Raw genomic sequence first — 13,737 nt, forward strand, 5'->3', positions numbered from 1 at the left:
TAGAACAGAAAATCCCAAAAATTGAGATTTCTACCTGTGTATATTGGAATGAAACACATGATGGTGGAGAAATTGTTGTAAGGACTTGGAACAGTTGCTGAAGCAATCTAGAAAATAGTGGACAAGGAATTCTGATCACAGTGAACAGTATCATAGAACGAATGAAGAAAGATAGAGAACAACAGTGGTGGGATATCCTTTTGGAATGGTTGCCCATTGCAACAGGGCTTTTCAACAAGATGTTCCAGCCTGTTGTGGTTATTCTGTTTTGTATATAAGCTGTTTGTTCTTGATAATAATCATATATATTAAGATTTGGAAAACTGCAAGAAAAGTAGACCTGATAGGCTAGAGTTAGCAACAATCAACTTAGGCTATTAAGATTATTCCTCTTTTGTAATTGTTCCATTTCCCTGTGCAAAAACACAAAAGAGTAAAAAGAAAAGAAGAGGGGAATTGTGAGAGCTAGATAGTGTTTTTGCAGTAGAAAACTTCTAGCACTAAGGCATAGGCTCTTACTGAATGTGTAACTTTCTTACAAAATGACTGTAGGGGTTGTTTTTTCACAAAAAGCTGTTGAGGCAGAAACAAGTACAGAGTAGACTGAGTATGTCAGGTATTTTGTTTTTCAGAACATTCCAACCAGGTGGGTAAAAACTGATACTAAGCTAAGGCAGATAGGCAGGGTAGGGAGAGCCTTATATACAAGAACCTAAGGAGGAAGTTTTTCACACAGAGGGTGGTGACACACTGGAACAGGTTGCCCAAGGAGGTTGTGGATGCCCCATCCCTGGAGGCATTCAAGGCCAGGCTGGATGTGGCTCTGGGCAACCTGGACTGGTGGCTGGCGATCCTGCACATAGCAGGGGGTTGAAACTGGATGATCATTGTGGTCCTTTTCAACCCAGGCCATTCTATATGATTCTAAGGCATGTGTCTGACTCTTCGGCAGTCTTTCACAGAGAGCAAAACATGAAAGCTTTTTTTTCTATTAAAGTCAGATCATCTAGTGTCTGTAGCAATTTCTTGTATAAATGAACATCAAGAAAACAAATTACATTATAACCAATTCCAGACTTCAGAGTCTGAACCTGAAGCCACCTGTCTTATTTCTACAGAAATTTAGGGCAACACTTTATTTTCACATTCTTGCATGCTTATTCTTATCAGAAAACAAAACAAAACGGAACAAAACGAAAAACAATGAAATAGCGCACAGAAATAAACATTAATCCTATAATTACATATTCTTCTCATTTACTGAACTAGAAAGGATAGACCATCTCTATTGTCATTGAATACCATGGCGCAAGAAGTTCAAAGAGCAAGCGTCAGTTGCACCTTCACTGATATTCAGAGACAATTAGTGTCTGGATGGCCCTCGTGGCAGATGCTCTAAATGAGAGTATCTGTCTTCTTCCTCATATTCAGCATCTGAGAACTCATTCATACATTCCCTGCATTAATAGTGAATGCACTTAACACAAGCAGTTAACAGGAAACCCAGGGCCTAACATTTTTTTTTACAATGCAGCTATACAAAACCAGTTGTATGTTAGCCATGATTAGTTTAAAAAAAAAAAAAATGGGGCAAAACTTAGCAGCTTATTTGCTACCTGTGAACTTTTTCTTTCAAGTTGAAGGAGCTGAAACCTTTGAATGGATGAAATATTGTACCCTACTTTCAGATATGCACGTTTGATTGCAACAGCAGTGAGTTCTAGATAGTTCAGCTGGTAGCTCATAGAATCACAGAACAGAATTGTTCTGAAAATCTCCAGTATCCATACATTAGGACTTGGCTCTACTGAGTACTGTGAAAGAATTCAGTTCATAAATATCTTTCATCACACTAGATTGAGGGTTGTTGGTTTTTGGGGGTTTTTGTTTGTTTGTTTGTTTGTTTGTTTGTTTGTTGAAGGAATTGCTTCAGCCTTTGAAATCACTTTCAAAGGAAATTATGATTATTAAAGACACAGCATTGTATTTAATTTATTTTAAGGAAGGTCTCCAAGCACTACTGCATACATATTTATCTATATACATACATATACATGCATAAGGAATGTTTCGTGTATGATATAAAACATCCGTCTATTATTTCCATACACAAACTTCAATGAACTCATGCCATGAAACTCTACCCAGAAATCTAGAGGCATTGCTTTGTTCCAGGAAGTGCGACAAATACTTTAATAGTATATGACACATACTACGTGTCTTTGACTCCAGAAATGCCAAACAGTGTGGATACAACACAAGAACATAGATAAGATTTGTGGCAACAGATGCGGCATCAGTTTGAGTACTCATTGAGATAATCTGTGAACAAAAGCATGTCATTGTTATCCTTACTAATATTTGCATAGCAGTTCTATTTATTAAAGCACTGAAGTTTTGTTTAGGTAATATTTTAATATGCACGTGACATTTGACTCTAATTTTTAGAGATTTCTTCCAGGGATTTCCTCTACTCTTCTAAAAAATGTGCTTCTGTTTGTATAGATATTAATGCATACACAAAAAGAGTTTTATTAATAAACAGAACCTTGTGTTCATTCTGTATTTCTACACTTCAAAGAAAGGAAGAACTGGGACAACAGAATTAGGAACAAGGGCATGAGTAGGCAAACTAGTCTGTAACAGGGTTATGTAGTTAGTGTGTACAGTAATTCAGTGGATAAAATCATCAAGGATGCAGATGGAGTGGTTTATGACTGGCAGCTGTAGAATGCTGAGGAAAGGAGAAACTCTAACAGAAGCACAAGAAATATATGGCTCTGTGAGAATGTGTGGTTGCCCTTCTAAAGATTCATGTAAGAATTATTACTTAACTGTTGCTAACCCTTTAAAATTGCTTCCTAGGCTTGTAGCTTCTAGCTTTGTAGTATTTTTCTCTCATTTATGAGCCTGAGTGCAGGCAAAGAGGAAGTTTAATCTCTGTTGACCCGTCTATTTGAATTAACACTCTGAGAAAGCTGCATGATAAACAAACAAAAATAAAAGTACATTTAAAACACCTGGTTCCTAGAAATGGTATCTAACAGTGACAGAACCCACATTCCTTCTCACGGTGCTTCTTCAGGCAAATTGAACAGCTCCTTTCTCACAGATCCAGGATTGCTTTGTCGAACAGGAGTTACTGGCATAAATAATCTGTCCATATAAGGAGGCACAGAAGGTGTGCTCACCTAATACAGTCCTAGAAAAATTAAAAGAGGGGAATTAATAATGTCCCAGTGATATTATGCGCTTTTATTTGGATTTGTTATCATACTGATTTGCCACTGAAGTGTAGAGATATTTCCCCCTCAAAGCTATTTTATTAGTGCTTTTTGGGTCCAGAGCCAGTGACTGAGCTGTTGTTTGCTACTCACTGTTGATAGCCCTATAGCAGATATGATCATCTCCATGCTCCTTCATCATTGCATATGTGGCAAACATGGGAAAGTAAGAGTAATTGTAAGTTTCCTGCATGTTACTGGGACCCGTAAGACAGAACCACACTGATTATGAAGTCTTACCAAGTTTTGGCTTCTCCTGAAAGAGCAGTTCCATCCTCCCAGAACCAGCCATTCCTTTCAGGTATGTATGATAATCCAACCCAATAGAACTGTGAATCGTATGGCAGAGAGACCTGTAGCAATGGGAAAATCATCACAATGATATTTCAAAAATAAGACTCAAATTCCTATATCTTCCAGCCGAGAAGTTTCTGCAACCAAAGTGGAATTGCTCAATTATATGAGTAACCTGTTGCCTATTCTTGTTTCCATGATACAATACTGGCTGCTCTGATTATAGGATCATTCAGTTATCTTTATTTATTGAACTGTCACAAAATAAATGTACCTTGGGTCTGCCAAAGAAATGCTTTTATAAAGAAAAATATATTATTTTTTCTGTCTTAAGGTATCTATACTACAGACATGAGGGCATTGTTGAAGCCCCAGTTAGAGTCAGCAGAGATCTGGCCAAAATCGCTAATGAAGCCTGAGAAGTGATTCATCTCATGCAGTGGGAATAGTAAAGAATAGTGATTGTATTGGCTACAATGAAGCCTAAGTAAGAAGCTTTGGAGACCACTTATACTGCAGATATCTGGTGTTAAGTGGGATGAATCCCGGCCTACAGGGGAGAATTTGTTTGCTAAGCATAGTCTTCTAACACCATTTAGCTGTCTAAAGTGTTGTCCTAGGTCTGGCAGGCAGACACCCATAATGTATGGGAGAATTATGCTTTCTGAAGCATTATTTAAAGGTGAGAGAATATACTCCAATGTATCTCAGATTGCACTAGACAACTATGTTTAGGCGCCTGAATAATTCCCTATATGTGCTTTTTAAGAGGTTCCTCAGCATCTTAACCTGTTCAGATCCTCCAGAAGCTATTGCTTAGTAGGGATGCTTAGGGACTCATCCAAAATCGAAAATCTACAACTAGCTTAACTTGGCCTAGTTTTAGTCAGGTTCCAGTGATATATACCAAACATGGAAGATAAAGCAAACACCCACACATCTGTCATCAAACTACACATGGATTTATATAGCATACCAAAATCATCTCTTGAATGGTCATTCAAGATGTGGTATTGTCCAGCAATGTGGACAAGGATTCTAAGCTCAGGATCATAGAATCATAGAAAGTTTAAAGTTGAGAAGAAATTTTTCCATAGAAAATTTAAGTTGAAAAGATCCTTAAGATCATCAAACCAACCATCACCTAACCCTACTAAGTCTATCAGTAAGCTGTGTCCCTAAGTTTCACATGCACACATCCATTAAATATCTCCAGGGATGGGGAGGGGAGAAACTTCTCTTCCCTGGGCAATGCCTAACCATCCTTTCCATGAAGAAGTTCTTCTGAACAGCTAATCCAAACCTCTCCTGGTGCAACTTTAGGCTGCTTAGGCATCACATCTTATCACTTGGCACCTGATAAAAGAGACCAACACTCTCCTTCATGCAGCCTCCATTCAGGTTTTCAGGTAGTTGTAAGATAGTGATGAGGTTTTCCCTTATCCTCCTCTTCTCTAGGCTCCTCATAACTCTTGTTTTCGAGACCCTTTGTCAGTTTCATTGCTCTTCAGTTCTGCTAGACTAATTAATGTATCAGTTCTCTACTTGTGTCTATCCATCTGATTTTCATTTAAAAAAAATCCAAATGGGTATTTTAAGCCTTAAAGTAAGAGAGTTGAGAACTCACATTTGAAACTAACTCCATCTGAAAAAAGGAGGGATTTTCAAACAAGCGTTTTCCTTTCAAAAGTTTTACGTAACCAAAAGCAAATAGGGATTTTTGGGCTTTGTATAAGCTTAATAGCTAGTGAAAAAGAGGTATCCAGACGCATGAGTACAGAAAGGGAAAATATGTTTCTGCCAGTAATTAATAATTTTTCATTAGTCAACAAAAATAACAAAATTAAGAAGCTTATTTAAAACTATGAATCCCCTAAACCTTATTCAGTCATAATAAAATTCTCTGCTATCTATCCTTTCTGCTGTCATTAATGTCAGTCTTTGAAGGATGTAATACTGTGACAAAACCCAAACTGTTGACTGCCATTTTATACAGCAAATGACAGCATGGTGTATTGGCCATTCTAGATCAATTATAGACCTAGGTTTGATGCTAGGAGTTCTCAGTAACAAAACTTGTGGAAAGAGATAACAGAGATATATGTTCTATGTGTTCGGTGTCCTTCCCATACTGACAATATGCAATCTACTGTTTCCGTGAAAATCTAGGGATAAGCTAATTTAGGTATTTCATAAATTGTGTTATTCTTGCTAACACAATTAGTGTAACACAAGAAAGTGTTACAAGTCATGAAAATCCTGTAATTTTCAAAAAGACCACTTGAAACAGAGAAAACAAACAAAGGCCCTGTAAATGACCAAACTAATTTCTGGTCGCCACATTTCTTGAAGTTAAAATACATGTGACATAAAGGAAGCATGAGATTAAAACTATACCATCTTTATTTTGTCTTTCAGCACAAGAAGTGTGGAGTTTCTTGTGGAACAGAACTCCTGGCTTTCTTTCCATGTTTTCTTCTGTTTTGAAACGTAGAAGCAGCTGCCAACTTCACTGCTTTTCCACCTTGCTGGACAGAGAGCACATTCTGTTTCTAAAAATCAGAGAGAGAGTACTTGCAGATTTGCAAGTAACACTGGGGCTTTAGCTGCTGGCTTGACTGAGGAAAGAAGATTAAGGGTAGTTATGAATCATCTGAGATGTTTGGAGGCCTGTGAGAGACAAGTTGTTTTACATGTTAGTTTGTTCATATCTACATCTCAAATACCACCACACTTAAAAGCATACAGTAGGTGAACAGATTATTTTCCCCATGGTTTTACAGCTCTCAGTCAATGGGCTCTGAAAGTGGATGATTCAGGCTTTTGTACATAATAACTACATTTACCGTTCCTTGCCCTCCTTTCAAAACACAATGCTTCCCTCATGGTCTGCAGCTTCTTTCCTTCTTCAGGGTCCTGGTGTATCTGAAAAACTGAAGGGATGAAAATTCTTATCAGTTTTTTCTTTAAAAATAATTTTAAACTGTAGCTTTTGGCATTTTTCCAATTTTTGTCTGGTTTATTAGCATGTCCAGCCTATACATTATCTGTATTGTTATTTTTTTAAAGGAGTGGAGTGAAGGAGATTTTCAGCCAAAAGTGAATTAATTGCAAAAGGATTTAATAGGTGTCTACAGCTATTTAAAGGACTTTTACAAAAAGGGAGCAAGACTGCTCTGAAGAGAAGAAAGTAATATGACAGTGGGCAACCATCACAAATTAAGACTTCAGATATTTATGTTGGTAACTAGAAAAAAGCTTTTCATCAAGGTTCAGCACTGAGAAAAGAACTGGTGGCATTTCCATCCTTTGAGAATTTCAAAAGTGATCTAAACAAAGGTATAAATGATTTTATTCATGTTTACTAATACTTCAGCTTGGGACGCGTTGGAGGGCGAACTAGAAACTCATGGAAACGTTTCTGGGCTAACAACCATGGACTGCCCGGAGTGTTTGTCCTGGGTGCTTGCAAAAGAATCCCTCCCACTGAAAAGGAGCTTGAACTCTCTTTGCTTCAATACATACTGTAGCATCACCTCCAATTGATAAATTGAAATGTTTCTACTGTAATCAAGATTGTCATCCTTGCAAAAAACTTGCAATTCAAGAAAGTGGGAATGGTAAGTGAAAGATTGCAGTAATAGTCACTGGAGGCGCTGTGTAGCCAAGGAGATAAATTTCAGTTACAAAAATTAAGCATTTGAGGAAGGATTCAGCCTTTCACTCCTCGGTTACTCCTTTAAGTGCAGTGGAAGTTTTGTTGCACCTGGAAGCTTTTCTGTCAGTGTGGGATGGGGCGGAGGCCATGAATACAGACCAAAGTCATTCCAAGTGACATGTGCAAATGCACAATGGAGCATGGAATTTTCCATTCTTGTTATATTATTTCCATGGGTGTGTGGAGGGATGGTCAGCATAAACAGACACAGTAGCTGCACTGCTGGAAGTAAATCACTGCACAGCAGTACCTCGAGACACCACAGTACTTACACAGGGACACTAAGACCACCACACCTGTGAGCAGCACCAGGCTCAAAGCGAAGAACGCTAAGGTTACTGGCTGCCTTATGGCGGATGAGGCAGACACTCCTGGAACAAACAAGAAAAAAATTCAGCAACAAAAAGGCCTCCTCAACCACACAGTGGTGTTACCTGCTCTCTGGCATCACCACCTTATCTCTTCTGTAGAGCTTCTCTTTTACTTACTACAAAGCTTTTGTTATCACTATCCTGAATTTCTAGTAGGTTTTTTTGTTGTTGTTATTTGTTTTGTCTTTTGTTTCTAGAAATATCCACTGAAAATATGTATTTACCGAGGCTCTGGTGTTTTAAAGCAAAATCTCTTCTCAGAAGGTAGGTAAGTAAATTAAGTTTTGAAATTTCCACAATTCTAGAAATAGTAAAACAAACTGTAAGATTTCATCATGAGGGAAAAAAAGTTACCATCTAGTTTTAGATAAAAAAATTCTAGGCACTCTGATTGGAATTTCAAAATGCTTGCAATGTTCCAGCATTAAACTGTGCAATCTTCTTCAGGCTCTTTTTCCAAATTTTCATTGGAATTCGATGCCCCATTGGGAATATAGTCCTCCGGAAATTTAAAGCTGACTATCCTCTAATATAAATATTTTCATATACAATTCTTTCATGAAGTAGTGATCTACAATTTTCTGTAACACTTTTCCAAGTCCAATCCACACTCTACTGGCTACATATGCCAAGTACTATTATTTGAATCCAATGCATCCAAGGAACAAGTCTTTTATAAGGTGAGAAGAATTATCCTCCAGAGGTGCCCAAATGATACCCAGACTGGGTAACTGAAACTTACATAGCCACAGTTGAGAAAGATGATCCTAACCTTTGTTGATTAAGGCCATTTCACAAGACTGCAGAAGGCATAACACTGTGGGTAGTGACTGGTGTGCTGGAGGGTAGAGATGCTTTTTAAAGCAGGAATGAGCTGTAAGTGCAACAGAGCTCAGAAAAGATAAATGCAAAGTCCTCTACTTCTAACAGTACGACTCCATTAACCAGTGCAGCTGGAGGTCTGACTGGCTAAAAAGCATTTATACTTTGATCAAGATTTCAAGGTGCTGGTGTACAATGTGAACACAAGTCACCAGTGTGCCCTTATGGAAGGGAAAGCTGACCTTCACTGTGCTGCACTGTCAAGACTGTAGGCAGCAGCTTGAAAGAAATTAATTTCTTCTCTGCTTAACAGCCATGAAGCCACATCTGGAGTAACACGTCCAGTGCTGGGGCGTTTCAGTCAAGAGAGATGTGAGCTAACTATACGGAGTCCAGCAGAGAACCACTAAGATGGATAATATAGGTCACACCTACAGAATAGTTGAAGGAAGCTAAGGGACCTAATTTCAGTCCCCCACTGTGTAGAAGAGCTTCACAGATAGAGCCACACCCTCTTCAGAGGCACAGAAAAGAGTATAATGCAGCAGTCACAATTTGCACCAGAAGAACTGATTAGATGTGAAGAACTCTTCCCTTCCACACTGGAATAAGTACACACAGAGACTGTGAGATCTCCATGCCTGAAGGTTTTCAAAATTCAAGCAGGCAACACCCTGAGCAATTTAATCAGACTTAAACCTAGCTAGCCCTTTCAAGATGGAGATTGCAAAGATGAACTATGGTGATTACTCCTAACTTAATTGGTACATAAGTCTATCTACATGTCTTTTAAGTCCAAAAAGAGGTCATTTAAGAGTTTTCTGAGCTTGCCACCATGTTTCCTTCTGGGAAACTCTGCTTTTAGATAAGACTACCTAATATGTATCCCTGCCCTTCTGGCTTCTGCTTGCCAATAGCTTATCCATCCTTTTCATTTTCAGAGGATAGTGCTGGATCTATTCCAAACAGCACCAGAGTTATATCAGTTTAGTCTATGACTGTTCTGTTCAATATATGATTAGCATCAATTATACTTATTTCACACAAAAGCCTGTTCCTTAAGTTCTGAGCAACAGCAACTGTATTCAAGTTGCCTTCTTATGGACTCAGGCATTCCACAGGCACAATGCATTTATTTAACAAAATTTATTTAACATTCAGTCTCCTTACATAAAAACTTTGAACTACTTTATTTAACATTCATTTTCCATGTAGAAAGACTGTGAACAAATAAAAATACACTCCCATATGAGCTTGCATTCATACTATGACTGAAAAACAGGGCAACTTTCTACTTCCACTGGCTGAGCAAGCTCCTTCAATTTCCAAAGTCTGCCTTCCTCTCTTGCAGTACCCTACTGTAAAAAATGAGTCTTACCAAAATTATAAAATCTATACAAAGGCAGAATTTGTCTTCTGTGTTTACATAAATAGAACAAAAATAATTGGCATAAATACAGACCTCAAAGTCTTCAGAAAAAGTATCTCCTAAGATCATACGACACATCACATAAGACTGCTTTTTCAATGAAAATTTAAATAAGAATATACTATAAAGTTTTGAAGGATTCTAGAGCAATCAAGATGAAAATGCTAATCCTGATTTAGACAGACAACTGATTTCCATATATACTTACTGTCTACTGTAACACAATTGGCTGGAGTACTAAATGTAGGACATTTGTTATAGCTTGAGTATCCATCAGTAATAACTGAAGCTGGGAGTCGTAAATTTAGTGCGGTGTAGCCTTCCTCATCCTCCATCTTAAGCTTGTCACACTTCTTTCCAGCAAGAGCAGTACATGGGAGATGGGGGACACTGCAGAAAGACAGATAGGGCAGTGGGAATGGTTTACATTTCTGCCTTTCCAGTGAAACCACAAAGGAAGCTGGCTCTGTTCTGATTACTGTGCCATAATAAAAGTATGTTAAGAAAAAAATTCTCTATCAAGGATGGGTAATTTCTTGAACATGAAGGCCAGGAGTCTTGGTTCTTGGCTGGAGCCTAGAACAGTTTCACCTGACTACCCAAACATTAGGGTTTTCTACCTCCTTAAATTATGATGTTTTCAAAATAGTTGCTTAATTTTTCATTAAGCTATGAGAATTATCTACGTAAGAAAGCAAGAAAGAAAGGTTCAGAATGGAGAAGAAGGAAAACTGAGCTGACAGAGTGATGAGGCAGGAGCTTAGCAGGATTGACATAGTCACTCAACCTGGGTCATGCAAAGATCAAGCAACACTGGGGATCTCTCTGCTGCTGCACTGTACACAGGAGTTGCAGTGCAGAAATGACTTCCTCACTCTCCATCTCTAACACTTTGCCGTACCTTCCTCCAATTCTGATCTCTAGTCTTTAAAATTCTTCAAAAACTTTAACAGAATGATTCTCCAGACATGGCGATTCATGTCATGGTGAAACAGTGAGTCAACGGGAAATTGCAATGGAGGAGTTTTCTGTGGTAGCTATTTCTGCTCATGTATAAAGTGCAGGGTTTCCTGTTTGCAGACTGGAAATACACTATGACTGACTTTCTGCCTTGCTGTGCAGTTGATAGCTTTTTTTTTTCAGAGCAGAAATACCACTGGCTGCATGCATCTCTTGCATTATAGCTTACCCATGTGCAAAAAGAAATTTTGAGTGAAAAGCTTGGAGTAAAAGGCCTTTTCAGTCAATTTTCCATACAGGACAGTACTCAAGTATTAGCATTTACTGTGGGTTCATGGTGTCCTCATTCCCTTCAATTTCCAGTACCCCAAATCTATTGTTTAGGGGGACCTGGGGAAGCAGAGTAGGCAGGCAGGGGGTGCGCCTGATGCTTGGAGCTGGGACTCTCTTCCAACCCTTCTCACCTATCAGGTCTGTCTGACTGTGACAGGGCAGGGGGTCCACCACTTTTCTGGGGTATCCTGGCACCCTTCCCAACTGCACGCCAATGAACCACTTCACCAGTCAATCTCCTGCTCACACTCCCTGATGGCCCTTAGTCTCTCCTCCTCCTCCTTGAGCTCCATCCCCATACTGAGAAGATCATCCATCTGCTCGCACCTCACGCTCGTAGAACTTCTGCCACTCTCCCCAGGCAGCAGGAGGCTCAGGCATTCCCTGCGGCCACAGACCTGAACAGACACATTTCTGGGCCACCACAGTCTTCTTTTGGCAAGCCTGCAGTCTGGCGGAGATCATGTTTAAACCTGTGGTCTCAGAGACAGTGAATAGGAAAGCAGGTCCCCTGAGCAAAAAGGAACAGTGCTTACGTGACCTGCCGCTCAATCCCCCTCCCATATCTGCTGCTGCAGTACAGTATGGACAGTACAGTATGGACATGCACTGACTTCCCCTCCCTATTCCCCGTAGGCAGCAGCACTCTCCTTGCCCTGGAAGCTAGCTTCCACCCTCCCTAAGGCTGTTTATAACCTGGCAGCCAAGAGTCAAGGGAGGGCAGTGCTGGCTCCACCCATGATAGCTCAGTAGCCCACCCACAAGCTGCCAGGCCACCCAGCAAAGGCACAGCACTTTTGCTGGCTTCAAAAAAAAAGCCCTAAAAAGAGCTTTTTTGTTGGCCTTTTTTGCTTCAGCTCCTTTGCCCAGTGCAGTCTTAACTGTCCTGAAGATGCAGCAAACCCCTTGAGTGAAACACTAGATCATTGGCCCTCACTTTAGTCATTCCTCCTCCTTTACTTTGCCCTCAGCATTTGTCAGTAGTAAATAGAAAGCAGCAAGCAGCTCCGAGGAACTATTGGGTTTGATTTATGGAATCTTTACATGTAAATTATGACAAGTGAAGTGGTTTAAAGTTAAGCATTTAGTGATTTTCCTCTTAAAATGTTCTCTGATCAGAACAGGTATGAAGGTAAACTGAAATTATGCCGCCTTTCTTCCTAAAATTTTGAGGGAAATCTCTGAAGATTTCAAGTCAGTTTTTCTGTTGTCCTGCTCCTTCTTTTCTTATCACCACTTTCAGGGAGCTATTTTCTCCTTTTCCTCATTTCTTTCAGTGCCCTAATTAAGACAGCTAGAGCAAACTGCACCTTACAATCTTTGCTGCAACCAGAGTGAGAAGATGACCACAAAATTACTTCTCTTTTCTTCAGGGGGACACAGTACCCTGTAGCTCACTGAGAGGGAAACTGCCACTGTCTCATGCTGGCGGGCACACAAGCCCAGCTATGACTGCTGCTAGCTCTTGGAACATATTTTGTGCCTTAATTTTTAACATGTGTGCTGTAAACTAGAGACGAAAGCATTACTCCACTCTACATTTGGCATTTTTTCTTCCTGCCCCAGTTTGTTTTCATTTACTGAAAGTTTAGGTCAGATATCAGCAACTCTTCCCCAAATGTTTTCATCTTTTTTGAGAGCATGAAACCAACCCTTGCAAAAAGCACTTCCCAAAAATTGGGAGGACTAGGGCGCCCCTACGGGGGGAAGAAGTTGAAAGAAGCTTTTACACTAAAATCTTACCAAGTCTGTAAAACTTCTTAAAAAAATGACTAAAAAAATTTCACCAAACATCCTAGTAGTAAGAGAGTATCTAGCTACAGTAAGTGATGGTTAAAAAGGGTTGTGCTGACCGCCAGCTGCTGGAAGGGCAGCACTTTGTGTGGTGGTGACTCTATGTCTTAGCCCTTCCCAGAACAATACAATCTCTGTAGAAAGTTAGCTCACAGAGATGTTTAAGTAAATGGTGTGTGACATGACAAGTTAACAGGAAACTGCTTACTCCATAGTCGGTCTGAGCACTGGAAAAACTGAGACTATCCTAACTTCCAGTCTATGTCATATATCATCTACCAAAAAGCCTAACAGAGCTGTTCTTTCCCAGTGACGTACCCTAATGATGCACTAAAAGAAACATTGGTTGCTCCCCCAGAGAAGAGTCACATTTAAGAAGGAAAAAATCCCCTTCCTGAAGATGCCCGGTACACAGATAAGTCCAGCAATGGCAATCCCGGGAAGTGGAGGGCAAAAGCATACCTTCCTTCCCCAATCTGGTTTTATGAGGGGGGGGTCAGAGCAGCCAAAGGGCAGAACTGTGAGCCCTGTGGATGGTTTTAACCAACGAATCCATTGACGGGATCCTGAAAATCTGCACAGATCGCTGAGCTGTGTACTGGGGGCTCACTTTGGATTGCGTAGTGGGCCCCCCAGGAATACACTATCCCCGCCTGACTAATCTGGAGGAAAGACATGTGGTTAGACATAAGGAATGCAGTTAAACACAGGAGTGTATGTGTCTACCATGTC

General features: G+C 39.8%; 1 protein-coding gene across 1 annotated transcript; it reads right to left on the reverse strand.

Annotated features, from left to right (window-relative positions):
• Window positions 1-1,961: 1,961 nt before the first annotated feature.
• LOC100544943 (natural killer cells antigen CD94-like) lies at window positions 1,962-10,323 on the reverse strand. The gene is made up of 6 exons (XM_031555865.2): window positions 10,127-10,323; window positions 7,569-7,667; window positions 6,425-6,511; window positions 5,976-6,130; window positions 3,525-3,637; window positions 1,962-3,202 (listed from the first exon to the last, which is right to left on the reverse strand). The coding sequence occupies exons 1-6, from the start codon at window positions 10,251-10,253 to the stop codon at window positions 3,082-3,084; spliced, it is 702 nt and encodes a 233-aa protein (XP_031411725.1). The 5' UTR covers window positions 10,254-10,323; the 3' UTR covers window positions 1,962-3,081.
• Window positions 10,324-13,737: the final 3,414 nt, after the last annotated feature.

This window comes from Meleagris gallopavo, chromosome 1, assembly GCF_905368555.1.
Source record: "Meleagris gallopavo chromosome 1, MGAL_WU_HG_1.1, whole genome shotgun sequence".
NCBI lineage: Eukaryota > Metazoa > Chordata > Aves > Galliformes > Phasianidae > Meleagris > Meleagris gallopavo.